This window comes from Calonectris borealis, chromosome 2 (genome assembly GCF_964195595.1).
Source record: "Calonectris borealis chromosome 2, bCalBor7.hap1.2, whole genome shotgun sequence".
Classification (NCBI taxonomy): domain Eukaryota; kingdom Metazoa; phylum Chordata; class Aves; order Procellariiformes; family Procellariidae; genus Calonectris; species Calonectris borealis.
This window is the reverse complement of record NC_134313.1, coordinates 171,128,059-171,140,408: the sequence shown is the minus strand read 5'-3', so window position 1 is coordinate 171,140,408 and position 12,350 is coordinate 171,128,059. Positions and strand designations below refer to the sequence as shown.

General features: G+C 72.0%; 1 protein-coding gene across 1 annotated transcript in view; it reads left to right on the top strand.

Moving 5' to 3' along the window:
• The window catches only part of KCNH2 (potassium voltage-gated channel subfamily H member 2), a 28,609-nt gene extending 17,136 nt beyond the window's left edge, over nt 1-11,473 (top strand). Inside the window, exons 6-15 of the mRNA XM_075144448.1 lie at nt 3,828-4,253; nt 5,180-5,567; nt 7,295-7,494; nt 7,576-7,828; nt 7,966-8,159; nt 8,464-8,563; nt 8,636-8,914; nt 9,275-9,461; nt 9,606-9,777; nt 11,010-11,473. Coding sequence (XP_075000549.1) covers nt 3,828-4,253; nt 5,180-5,567; nt 7,295-7,494; nt 7,576-7,828; nt 7,966-8,159; nt 8,464-8,563; nt 8,636-8,914; nt 9,275-9,461; nt 9,606-9,777; nt 11,010-11,204 — 2,394 coding nt within the window. The 3' untranslated portion in view covers nt 11,205-11,473. The remainder of the gene's footprint in view (nt 1-3,827; nt 4,254-5,179; nt 5,568-7,294; nt 7,495-7,575; nt 7,829-7,965; nt 8,160-8,463; nt 8,564-8,635; nt 8,915-9,274; nt 9,462-9,605; nt 9,778-11,009) is intronic.
• The last annotated feature ends 877 nt before the right edge of the window (nt 11,474-12,350 follow it).

Genomic DNA, 12,350 nt, shown 5'->3' with positions numbered 1-12,350 from the left:
CCCATCTGACCCCGCAGCAGCGTGACCCCGTGTGCCCCAGCGGCACCCGTCACCCCCCTGCCCGGGGGTGGCACGTTTGGGACACGGGGGGGGTGCTCGGGGCACAGCCCCCTGGGAAGGGGCGCGTGAACGGCCCCCACGCTGTTTCGGCATGCGGCCCCCCGCGCCGGCGCCGCCGGGACCACCCACCGTGCGTGCCGCACGCGTGGCCTCATCCCTCCCCGTCACGCGGTGCGTGGGGACGCGGGTGCCAGCGGGAAAGCCCTGCGCGTGGGTGGCAGCGGGTGAGTCGGGGCGACGGGAAGCGCGGCGCGTCCCCGGCGCCGTCCCCGCACATCCCCGGCGCTGCCGCCGCATCGGCACAGCTGTTCCCGCAGCGCGGCGCCGCCTTCCCCGGCTCTGCCCCGGGCACGGCACGCACCCCACGAGGCCACCGAGGCCATGTGTCCCCATCGGGGACGTCCCCTGCTGCCCCGTGTCCCAAGGCGGGGGTGGCGGCAGCGGGGGGGGGGGGGGGGGGATGTTTTGGCTGAGCCGGGAAGATGAGAGCAGCGTTCCCCGGCCCGTGAGCACCGCGCGGGTGCACGAGCGCTCGCGGCGTGTTCGTGGCGTGCTCGCGGCGTGCTCATGGCGTGCTCGCGGCGTGCATGCGCACCGCGACGTCCTGCTCACCGCCGCGGGGCCGGGCTGCGGCCCCCCCGCACCAGGCGCAGGTGCCGGCACCAGCGCGGTGCCCGGACGGCCGGAGGGGTGCCGGGGGGTGCCGGGGGGGTGCCGGGGGGGTGCCGGAGGGGTCGGGACGTGTCCCGCCTCGTGCCGTGCTGGGACAGCTGCCGCCTGGGCTCGCTGCCTGCCCCGCTGCCCGTGGTCACCTGCGCCTGCACCAGGGTCCCCGCCGCAGGGGCCCCCACGCTGTGCCGTGGCACCGAGCCACGCCAAGCCCTTCGGCGTGCCGCCGCGTGCCGCGCCGTGCCACGCCAGGCCGCCGGGCACCCCGAGTGTCGGAGGGGTTAAGGGGCGGGGGCCGGGCGGGGGGGGGCAGCCCTCGCTGTGGCTGCGGGAGCGGAGCAGGCTGGGAAAAATTTCCGCCCCAATAATTTTCCTCTCGGCTGCCGGTGGTGCGTGGCTCCTGCCCGCCGCCTCCCGCCGCGCCGCCGCTCTCGCCTCCCGCCGACGCCGACCTGCCGAGGGGCGCCCGGCTGCCGCGCTCGGCCGGGCGGAGGGGTGTCGGGTGCCGGCGGGCGCGGCGGGATGGGTGCGGGGTCCGCCGGCGGGGGGCCGTGTCCCCAGTGCCCGCGGGGCAGCCGGCGGGCGGGCGGCGGGGGGTGAGTGCCGCCGGCGCACCATGGGCTGGGCCCGGCCCCGCGGGCGGCCGTGAGGATGCTGGCCTCGCTCCTGCAGCTGCTCCAGGAGTTGCCCCCCCCCCGGGCCGGCGCAGGACCCATGCCCGGCATCTCCCTCTGCGGCACCTGCCTGTGCCTTGACAGCGACACCGCCCGCGCCGCGGGGCAGAGCCAGGAGGAGAAGGTACCGGTACCGCCACCGCTCCCCTGTCCTGCGTGGCCCCGGCGCCTGCCGGCAGCCGGTGCCGTGCCCAGGCAGCCCCCGGGCCAGGAGGTCAGGCATGGCCATGCCCACGGGGCTGCTCCGGGGAGGGGTGGTGGGTGCTGCCACGCAGGAGGCAGGAGGGTCTGGGCGCCGTGCCCACCCCGGGGGACCCGTGCCCCGGCGGTCCATCCCCCGTGGCTGCCACCGGCTCTGGGTTTCGGGTGGTTATGTAAAGCCGCTTCTCGCTCTGCCCCCGGCTCGGAACGTGCCCAGAGCCCCCACGGGCGGCACGGCCCGGGGAGCCCTCCCCAGCCCCCCCGGAGCGGTGCATCCCCCCCCGGGGCTGGGGGGCCGGATGGGGCCCGGGGGCAGCTGCGCCCTCCTTGCGCGCTCCTGCTCTCCTGGCGCAGCTGCTGCGGGGCGGCCGCCGGGTGAGAGCCACGCCGCCGCTGGGCACGGCCCGCGTGGGCGCGGGGGCTGCGGCCCCCGGCCGCGGTGGGGCGGTGGGCAGGGGCTGTGCGTCGGCCCCGGAGCCTCTCACCTGCGCCTTGGGGCTGCGCGTGGTGACGGCCCCCTCGGAGGCGGTGCGGGGGCACGTGGTGGCTGGGAGCGGGGGCAGCGCGGGGAGGACCCCGGCAGGGACCCCCCAGGGACCCCCGGTGTCGTGCTCCCAGGCTGTGCCCCCTCGGCCGGGCAGGGCTGTGCCGGCTGTCCTGCTGCGCGGTGATCTGGGGGCACGGCCGGGGTTGGCATCGGCCCGGCTCCTGTCCCTGCCCGCAGGCACCCGGGGCTCCGTGCGGAGCTGCTGGATGTGGCCGGTGGCCACCAGCCCCGGGGCTGCCCGAGCCCTGCCAGCCACTCTGAGTGGGCGCCGTGGGGCCGGTGCCGTGCCCAGCCTGGCTCGGCTCTGCGGGGCTGCCCTGCCCGGCCCCGGCGCCCTCTCCCCGCCGCAGGGCCCCTCTGCCCCACGGCACCCGTTCGCCCGGTCCCTATTTATAGCCGGTGCCCCCCGTCCCGCGGCCGGTACATCTAATCCCGTGCCCGGCGGCCGGGATGGACGGGTGCAGCTGCCAGGGCACGGCCGTGCCCCCCGGGCCCCCGTGTTCAGGCTGTGTGTGTGCATGCACATGTGTGCGCGTGTGCGTGCGCACACGCGTGTGCGGCAGGGATGGGGTGGGCAGCGGCCCTGCGGGATGCAGGAGCATGGGGGGGGGGCAGGGACATGCCTGGGGGCAGCCAGGGCAGCACCTGGGGGGGGCTGTGCCCCCCGTATGTAAATGCCTGCAGAGGCGTTTGCATGGCAGCCCTGATTTCCATGGGCGCTGCCTGCACGTCCCTGCCTGCGGGAGGATGGGGGGGCTTTCAGCAGGCAGAGTCCTGCCAAGGCTGGGGGAGCTCCCTGCACCCCACCGCACCCCACTGCACCCCACTGCGCCTGCTGCGCCCACTGCACCCCACCGCACCCCACCGCACCCGCTGTGCCTGCTGCAGCCCACCGCACCCGCTGCGTCTGCTGTGCTTGCAGCACCCCACTGCACCCACTGCACCTACTGCACCCACTGCACCCCGCTGTGCCCACTGTGCCCAGTGTGCCTGCTGCCCCCACCGCACCCGCTGCCCCTGCTGCGCCCATTGCAGGGGTCCTGGTCCCTGATCAGGGCAGGGCCCCGGCTGGGAGCCCCAGCCCCACAGCCCAGCCCCACGGTGCGTGGGGGCGGCAGGGGCTCGGTGGCACTCGTGCCCGGCTGGCCTGGCATGGGGACAGGCCGGGAAGCCCGTGCCAGCCCGCAGCTGCGTCACCATGTGCCTGCGGGGCTGCCGGCCCTGCTTTGGCAGCAGCTGCGCCGGGGTCCCGCTGGAGCAGGGCTTGGCACGGCCAGGGAGCCCCGGCAGAGCTCTGGGGCGGCTGCTGCCGCTTTGGGGGTGGCACGGGGTAGGGGTGGCACGGCAGGGGGGCGCGGGGAAGCGCCTCGGCCGAGGGCAGCGTCATGTCTGTGCAGGGGGGTGCGAGTGTTTGCAGTGGGAACTGCACCCGGGCAGTATCCGTGGGGCAGGAGGGGTTCGCGGGGCGGCTCTGCGACGTGGGGCAGCTCTTTCCCGGCCGTGCCAGCCAGGCGCCCCTCATCGCCAGCCCCAGAGCATCCGTGGGCCTCTGGGACCCGCCGGAGCAGCCCCCGGCCCGGGGGTCTCTGCCTGCGGCTGGCGGGGGGCTGGGGGGCTCAGCCCCCCGGGGCGGCGGGGAGGGGGCGCAGGAGCTGAGCCCCTGCCCGCCCGCCCAGGTGCTGTCGCTGGGCGCCGACGTCCTCCCCGAGTACAAGCTGCAGGCGCCGCGCATCCACAAATGGACCATCCTGCACTACAGCCCCTTCAAGGCGGTGTGGGACTGGCTCATCCTGCTGCTGGTCATCTACACGGCCATCTTCACCCCCTACTCGGCCGCCTTCCTGCTCAACGACCAGGAGGAGGCCCAGCGCCACAGCTGCGGCTACTCCTGCAGCCCCCTCAACGTGGTCGACCTCATCGTGGACATCATGTTCATCATCGACATCCTCATCAACTTCCGCACCACCTACGTCAACTCCAACGAGGAGGTGGTCAGCCACCCCGCCAAGATCGCCATCCACTACTTCAAGGGCTGGTTCCTCATCGACATGGTCGCCGCCATCCCCTTCGACCTGCTCATCTTCGGCTCCGGCTCTGAGGAGGTACCTGCCGCCGCGCTGGGATGCCGCGGTGCCGTGCTGGCACCGGCTGCGCCATGCCCCGGCTGGGCTGGGCGCTATTTCAGTGCTGGGTCCTCCCACAGGGTGATGCTTTGGGGTCCCGCGTGTGCCCCCAGGCCGGGGCTGGGTGCCCGCGGTGCCACAGTGGGTGCCGGGGCGGTGGGTGCTGTTCCCTGGGTGCCGGGTCCTCCTGCGGGGAGATGCCAGGGGGTCCCACATGTTCCCCCAGGCCGGGGCTGGGTGCCCGCAGTGCCACAGTGGGTGCTGGTGCTGTTCCCTGGGTGCCGGGTCCTCCTGCGGGGAGATGCCAGGGGGTCCCACACGTGCCCTCAGGCCGGGGCCAGGTGCCCGCGGTGGGTGCTGGGGCGGGTGCAGGCAGCACGTGGTGCTGAGCGCAGATGCGGGCGAATCCAGGTCTGGCCCCGCGCCCCAGCACCGATGCACCAGTGCTGCGCTGGGGGGGGTGAACTGCCTCCCTGCCACGTGCCTCTCTGCGACCCCCCTACACCGGGGGGCTTTGCCCCGCGGGGGGCACTGGGGCACCTGAGCCTGAAGCGGGGAGAGGGGCCGGGCGTGCGTGGCAGGGGGCTGGCACGGGGTCTGGGAGCAGGATGGGCCCCAGCACCCTGCGCCGGTGGGGCTGGGAGTGCCCAAACTGGGGGGCAGCGGGTTGGGGGGCACTGGGAGGGCTGGGCCTGGCTGCTGCCTCCTCCGCCTGGTCCGGTGCTGGTGGGGGGTCTGCCGGGGGGGCGCGGGGGTCTCTGCGGGGGACAGGGCTGCCCTCGCCTGCAGGAGAATGGGGTTCCCCGGCGGGGGCAGGGACACCCCCCTGCGCTTCTGGGGGCTGGGTGGGGGTCTCCGCTGCAGCAGCCCTCGGTGACCCCCCACCCCGGCCCCCTCCCCCGCAGACCACCACCCTGATCGGGCTGCTGAAGACGGCGCGGCTGCTGCGCCTGGTGCGGGTGGCCCGCAAGCTGGACCGCTACTCGGAGTACGGGGCGGCCGTGCTCTTCCTCCTGATGTGCACCTTCGCCCTCATCGCCCACTGGCTGGCCTGCATCTGGTACGCCATCGGCAACGTGGAGGGGCAGCGCATCGGCTGGCTCCACTCCCTGGGCGACCAGATCGGGAAGCCCCTCAACGCCAGCAACCCCCTCTACGGCCCCACCATCAAGGACAAGTACGTCACCGCGCTCTACTTCACCTTCAGCAGCCTGACCAGCGTCGGCTTCGGCAACGTCTCCCCCAACACCAACTCCGAGAAGATCTTCTCCATCTGCGTCATGCTCATCGGCTGTGAGTGCCCCGGCGCGCCCGCCCCGGGCTCGCTGCGGGGCCTGCCCTGCCCCCGCCGGCGGGAGGGCACCGCCTGGGCACGTGGGGGGGGGGTGAGCGTGTGCGTGTGTGCACGTGTGTGTGTGTGAGTGTTCATGTGTGCGTGCGTGTGTGTTCATGTGAGCGTGCGTGAGCGTGCGTGAGTGTGTGACTGTGTGTGAGTGTGAGCGTCTGTGTGTGTGAGTGTTCATGTGAGTGTTCATGTGTGCGTGCATGTGTGTTCATGTGAGTGTGTGAGTGTGTGAGAGTGTGTGACTGAGTGAGCGTGTGTGTGCGTGTGAGCGTGTGTGTGCGTGTGTGTTCATGTGAGCGTGCGTGAGCGTGTGTGACTGTGTGAGCGTGTGTGTGCGTGTGCGTGCGGGAGAGTGTGTGACTGTGTGTGACTGTGTGTGAGCGTGCGTGTGTGTGAGTGTTCGTGTGTGCGTGTGTGTGTTCATGTGAGCGTGCGTGAGTGTGTGTGACTGTGTGTGAGCGTGTGAGTGTGTGTGTGAGTGTGAGCGTGTGTACGTGCGTGTGTGTGTGTTCATGTGTGTGCTTGTGTGTTCATGTGAGCGTGCGTGAGCGTGCGTGAGCGTGACTGTGTGTGAGTGTGAGCGTGTGTGTGTGAGTGTGTGACTGTGTGGAAGTGAGCGTGTGTGTGCGCGTGTGTGTTCATGTGAGCGTGCGTGTGTATGTGTGCGTGCGTGTGTGTTCATGTGAGCGTGTGAGAGTGTGTGTGTGTGAGCGTGTGAGTGTGTGTGAGTGTGAGCGTGTGCGTGCGTGTGTGTGAGCGTTCATGTGTGTGCGTGTGTGTTCATGTGAGCGTGCATGAGCGTGCGTGAGAGTGTGTGCGTGTGTGTGTGTGTTCATGTGTGTGTGCATGTGTGCGTGCGTGTTCATGTGAGCGTGTGTGAGTGTGTGTGTGAGTGTGTGTGTGAGTGTGAGTGTGTGTGTGAGTGTGTATGTGAGTGTGAGTGCATGTGTGAGTGTGTGTGTATGTGAGTGTGAGTGCATGTGTGAGTGTGTGTGTGTGAGTGTGTATGCGAGTGTGTATGTATGAGTGTGCGTGTGTGAGCATGCGTGTGAATGTGTGTGTATGTGTGAGTGTGTGTAGGCATGTGTGTGGGAGCATGCATGTATGTGTGTAAGCATGCATGTGAGCGTGCATGTACATGCAAGTGTGTGAGCGTGCATGTGTGTGCAAGTGTGCATGTGTGTGTGAGCGTGCATGTGTGCATGTGCGCATGTATATGTGTGATAGAACATGCAGATGCATGTGGGTGTGAGCATGCACATGCGTGAGCACAGACCGCTGTGCCCACGCGTGCACGTGTGAGTGTGCGACGGAGCCGGAGCACGTCCTGAGACAGCTCTGCGTGCGCGGGCCAGTCGTGCGCGGCGCGGCGAGCTCGCTGTGCTCCTGCAGGGGGGCTCGGGGGTGCAGGTGTGCGCTCGGGCCGTGCCTGTGTGGGTGACGGCAAGCGCGGGGACAAAGGCCACGTTTCCGGGGGGACCCCATTGGGACCCCCCGTGCCTGCCGGGGGGGACGAGTGCACGGCAGGGCTGGGGGAGGGTGTGCTCACACGCGTGTGCGGGGCTGCCCGGGGCGGGGGGGTCATCTCTGCGGCGGCACCCTCAGCCCCTGTGGGACGGGGGGTCGGGGGGAGCGGTGCCGGGGACCGCCCCTCACCCCGCTCGCCCCGCCGCAGCCCTGATGTACGCCAGCATCTTCGGGAACGTGTCGGCCATCATCCAGCGGCTGTACTCGGGCACCGCGCGCTACCACACCCAGATGCTGCGCGTCCGCGAGTTCATCCGCTTCCACCAGATCCCCAACCCGCTGCGCCAGCGCCTGGAGGAGTACTTCCAGCACGCCTGGTCCTACACCAACGGCATCGACATGAACGCGGTGAGCGCCCGGCCGGCCGGCGGCACGCCGTGTCCCCCGCCGCCGCCCCCCGGCCCCCGCCGTGACCCCCCTGTCCCGCAGGTGCTGAAGGGCTTCCCCGAGTGCCTGCAGGCAGACATCTGCCTGCACCTGAACCGCAGCCTGCTGCAGAACTGCAAGCCCTTCAAGGGGGCCACCAAGGGCTGCCTGCGCGCCCTGGCCATGAAGTTCAAGACCACGCACGCCCCCCCCGGGGACACGCTGGTGCACGCCGGGGACGTCCTCACCGCCCTCTACTTCATCTCCCGCGGCTCCATCGAGATCCTGCGCGGGGACGTGGTGGTGGCCATCCTGGGTGAGCCCCCGGGGTCCGGGGGACCCAGCGCCGCGGCGGGGTGCCCCCTCCAGCCCTGGGTGCAGCAGGCAGCCGGGGCTGTGCCACCCCCGCCGCGCCCCACGGGCTGACCCCCCCCCGGTGCGTCCCCCCCCCAGGGAAGAACGACATCTTCGGGGAGCCGCTGAACCTGTACGCGCGGCCGGGGAAGTCCAACGCGGACGTGCGGGCGCTGACCTACTGCGACTTGCACAAGATCCACCGCGAGGACCTGCTGGAGGTGCTGGACATGTACCCCGAGTTCTCCGACCACTTCTGGTCCAGCCTGGAGATCACCTTCAACCTGCGCGATGTGAGGGGCTGCGGGGGGGGGCACGGGCTGCGGGGGGGGGGGCACCCATCCTGCTGAGCCTGGGGGGGGTCCCGAGCAAGCTGGGGGGCCTGGCATGGGGGATGCTCAGGGATGGGGGACAGTCACCCCGGGATGCCCGCCAGCATCGCCTGGCTGGGGGTGGCACTGCACCGAAAGCCGCCCAGCATCGCCCCTGGCACCGGCACCATGCGCTGCCCACGCAGCTTCCCGCTGCCCCCAGTCCCTGCCAGGCTGGGGCGGGGGATCTGGCTGCCCCCCCAGTCTCACCCCCCCCTCCCCGCAGACCAACATGATCCCCGGCTCCCCGGGCAGCGACGAACTGGACAGCGGCTTCAACCGCCTGCGAAAGCGCAAGCTCTCCTTCCGCCGGCGCACGGAGAAAGGTGAGAGCCGGGGGCTGGGGGGGGGTCCGGGCCCCGAGGGGCCGCGGTGACCCAGGGCCTGTCCCCCCGCAGACGCCGCCAACGCCGGGGAGCTACGGAGCGGGCAGAAGGCGCTGCGGCCGGGCAGGAGCTGCCAGGCGCCCGGGGCCCCGCGCGGGCCGGCCGAGTGGGAGCCCTGCCACTCCAGCTCGCCCTCCAGCTCCCCCTCCAGCGATGAGGACGAGCCCCCCGCGCCCGGGCCGGGGGCTGCCGTGCTCTCCCCCTTCCGCAGTGCCCGCCCGGGCAGTGAGGCGCCCGCGCCCGCCGAGGCCGAGGAGCGCAAGGGCAGCGACATGTGCAACCCCCTCTCAGGTGGGGACGGGGGCTCGGGATGGGGTGGGGGGGCCGCCGTTCCTCCCCTCCCTGCTCAGGGTTCTGCAGACCCCCCCCAGCAGCTCCCAAACCCCCATCCCCATAGCTCCATGTGCCCCTCAGATTCCCGTCCCGTGCCCTGCACCTTCCCCTCCGCCTTTGCATCCCCACACCGTGCTTGGGGGGGGCCTCTGTGCCTGCTGGGGTGCATCCTTTGCATCCCTGCTCCGTGTTCTGTGCCTGCTGGGATGCATCCCTGCTCTGTGCCTGCTGGGATGCATCCTTTGCATCCCTGCTCCGTGTTCTGTGCCTGCTGGGAGACCCTAAGGGCACTGATCTTTTCCCCCCCTGCCCTTACAGGAGCCTTCTCGGGGGTCTCCAACATCTTCAGCTTCTGGGGAGAGAGCCGGGGCCGGCAGTACCAGGAGCTGCCGCGCTGCACCATCCCGGCTCACGCCGCCCTCAGCATCCCGCTGCCGTCCATGAGCCGCCGCCAGCGCTCCGAGGTGGAGACGCGCCTCGACCTGCTCCAGAAGCAGCTCAACAGGTACCTGGGGGTCTTGGAAGGGGCAGCACGACCCCATGGGAGCCCCCCAATCGCCCCTGGGGGCGATTGGGGGGCTCCCAAGGGGTCGTGCTGCCCCGCAGCGTGCAGTGCCCTGCACACGCCCCAATGCATGTTTGTCTGCAGGCTGGAGACCCGCATGGCTGCAGACATCAGCTCCATCATGCAGCTGCTGCAGCGTCAGGCTGCGCTGGTGCCGCCCGCCTACAGCACGGTGTCGTCCCCCCACCAGCCCCCCGGCCCCCTGTGTCCGCTGCAGCCCGTCCTCCCCATCACCCCCATCCAGCCGCTCTCTCAGGTGGGCACAGCCTGGTCCCCAGACCCCCAAGTTTGGGGCAGCCCCTCTCCTGTGCCCCATCACCCCATCTTCCAGCCCCACTGCGGGTTGGGGTCACCCCTGAGCCCCCCGGGCTTGGGGCAGCTCCCCCCACCATGCCCTGTCACCCCATCTTCCAGTCCCACTGTGGGCTGTGAGACCCCCAGGCTTGGGGCAGCCCCTCTCCAGTGCCCCATCACCCCATCCTCCCGCCCCACTGTGGGCTGGGGTCTCCCCTGAGCCCCCCAAGCTTGGGGGAGCCCCTCTCCCCATCCTCCTGCCCCAGTGTGGGTTGGGGTCACTCCTGAGCCCCCTGAGCTTGGGGGAGCCCCTCTCCCCATCCTCCCGCCCCACTGTGGGCTGGGGTCTCCCCTGAGCCCCCCAAGCTTGGGGGAGCCCCTCTCCCCATCCTCCCGCCCCACTGTGGGCTGGGGTCTCCCCTGAGCCCCCCAAGCTTGGGGGAGCCCCTCTCCCCATCCTCCCGCCCCACTGTGGGCTGGGGTCTCCCCTGAGCCCCCCAAGCTTGGGGGAGCCCCTCTCCCCATCCTCCCGCCCCACTGTGGGCTGGGGTCTCCCCTGAGCCCCCCAAGCTTGGGGGAGCCCCTCTCCCCATCCTCCCGCCCCACTGTGGGCTGGGGTCTCCCCTGAGCCCCCCAAGCTTGGGGGAGCCCCTCTCCCCATCCTCCCGCCCCAGTGTGGGTTGGGGTCACTCCTGAGCCCCCCAAGCTTGGGGGAGCCCCTCTCCCCATCCTCCCGCCCCAGTGTGGGTTGGGGTCACTCCTGAGCCCCCTGAGCTTGGGGGAGCCCCTCTCCCCATCCTCCCGCCCCACTGTGGGCTGGGGTCACTCCTGAGCCCCCTGAGCTTGGGGGAGCCCCTCTCCCCATCCTCCCGCCCCACTGTGGGCTGGGGTCTCCCCTGAGCCCCCCAAGCTTGGGGGAGCCCCTCTCCCCATCCTCCCGCCCCACTGTGGGATGGGGTCACTCCTGAGCCCCCCAAGCTTGGGGGAGCCCCTCTCCCCATCTTCCAGCCCCGTTGTGGGTTGGGGTCACCCCTGAGGCTTGGGGCAGCCCCCTCCCATGCCCCATCGCCCCGTCCCCCAGCCCCACTGCCCGCCGGTGCAGCCCGGAGCCGGGTGGGTGGCACACCGAGCCCCCTCTCCTGTCCCCGGCTGCCCTCGGCACGGCGCTGACGCCGGCTGCCCTTGCTCCCGCAGGTTCCCAGCTACCCGGTGCCGCTGGAGCTGCCGCATGCCCCGGACCCCCGCGACGAGCCCCCCCCGCCCCCGGACGTGGTGCTGCTGGTGGAGCCGGCGGCCGCCCCGCCGCGCCGCCGCTCCCTGCCCGGACAGCTGGCCGCCGCGCCGGACACACAGACCCTGCATAGACACTGCTCCGACCCCGGCAGTTAATGGGCAGGGCAGGGACGGGGCCGGGACCCCCGGCGCCACGGGACGCGGGACCCCCGTCCCCAGGACGCTGGCCGGGCCGGCGGGCTCCAGGCCGCCGTTCCCCACGGACAATCCCTCCCGCCGCCGGCAGCCCGCGGGGGGGGGCGGCGGGAGCCCCTCGGCACCCCCACGTTAGCTGGCCTAACCCGGGGGGCCAGGCCCCCCGCCCCGCCGCCGCGCCGGCGCTTCCAGGGCTCGGCTGGCAGGACTGTCGGACGTGTGCTGCTCTTCGCCTCCCCTTCCTCCTCCTCCTCCTCCTCCCCGTAGTGCCACAGCGGGCACGGCCCCCCAGCCCCTTCCCCAGGCAGACCCCCGGCCGGCCGGGGCCGCGCTGCCCCCCGGCCAGAGCCCTCCCCGGGGACGCTGGGGCCGGCAGCGCGACGGGAGGAGCGTGGGGGGCTGTGAGGGGTGTGCACACGTGTGTGTGCGTGTGTCACGCGTGTTTCCACGTGCGGCAGGTCTGCGTGCCTGCACTCGCCCTGTCTGTGCGTGTGCGTGTGCGTGTGCGTGCGTGTGTGTGCGTGTGTGTGTGTGCTCGTGCCCAGTGCCCCGGGACGCCGCGTGTGTCCCGGGGGGGCTCCTGCTGTGGCAGGACACCGTGCTGCTCTCTCGGGACAGACGGACAGGCTGTGCCCGTGCGTACGTGTGCGTGTGTATGTACGTTCACCCCAGCCATGCTTCTCACGCGCCGTGGCATGCGTGTGCCCGTGTGCATGCATGTGCATGTGCACACCCGCGTGCGCTGAGCCGCAGTGCGGGGCGGAGGTGTGTGGTGGGTGTGTGGCCCCCCAGCCGTGTCCCCGTCCTCGTCCTGGCTGTGGGTGGCCCTGCGGGCCGGGGACGTCTGTGTGTCTGGGGGGCAGCCCCCTCCCCACGCCTGCTGCGTGCCCCCCTCGCCAGCCACCGGTGCCCCCCAGTTCCCCCGGATCCCCCCCAGCTGGGGGGCCCCCGGCCGCTCCACCCGCAGAGCCGGTGGGACGGGGCAGGGGGATGCAGCCCCCCCAGCATCATCCCAGCCCGCGGTGCCACCCCACGCACGGGGCGGGGGACACCCCAGTGGGGAGGGGGCACGGGCAGGACTGGGGGCTGTGGGGCTGCTGCCCACCG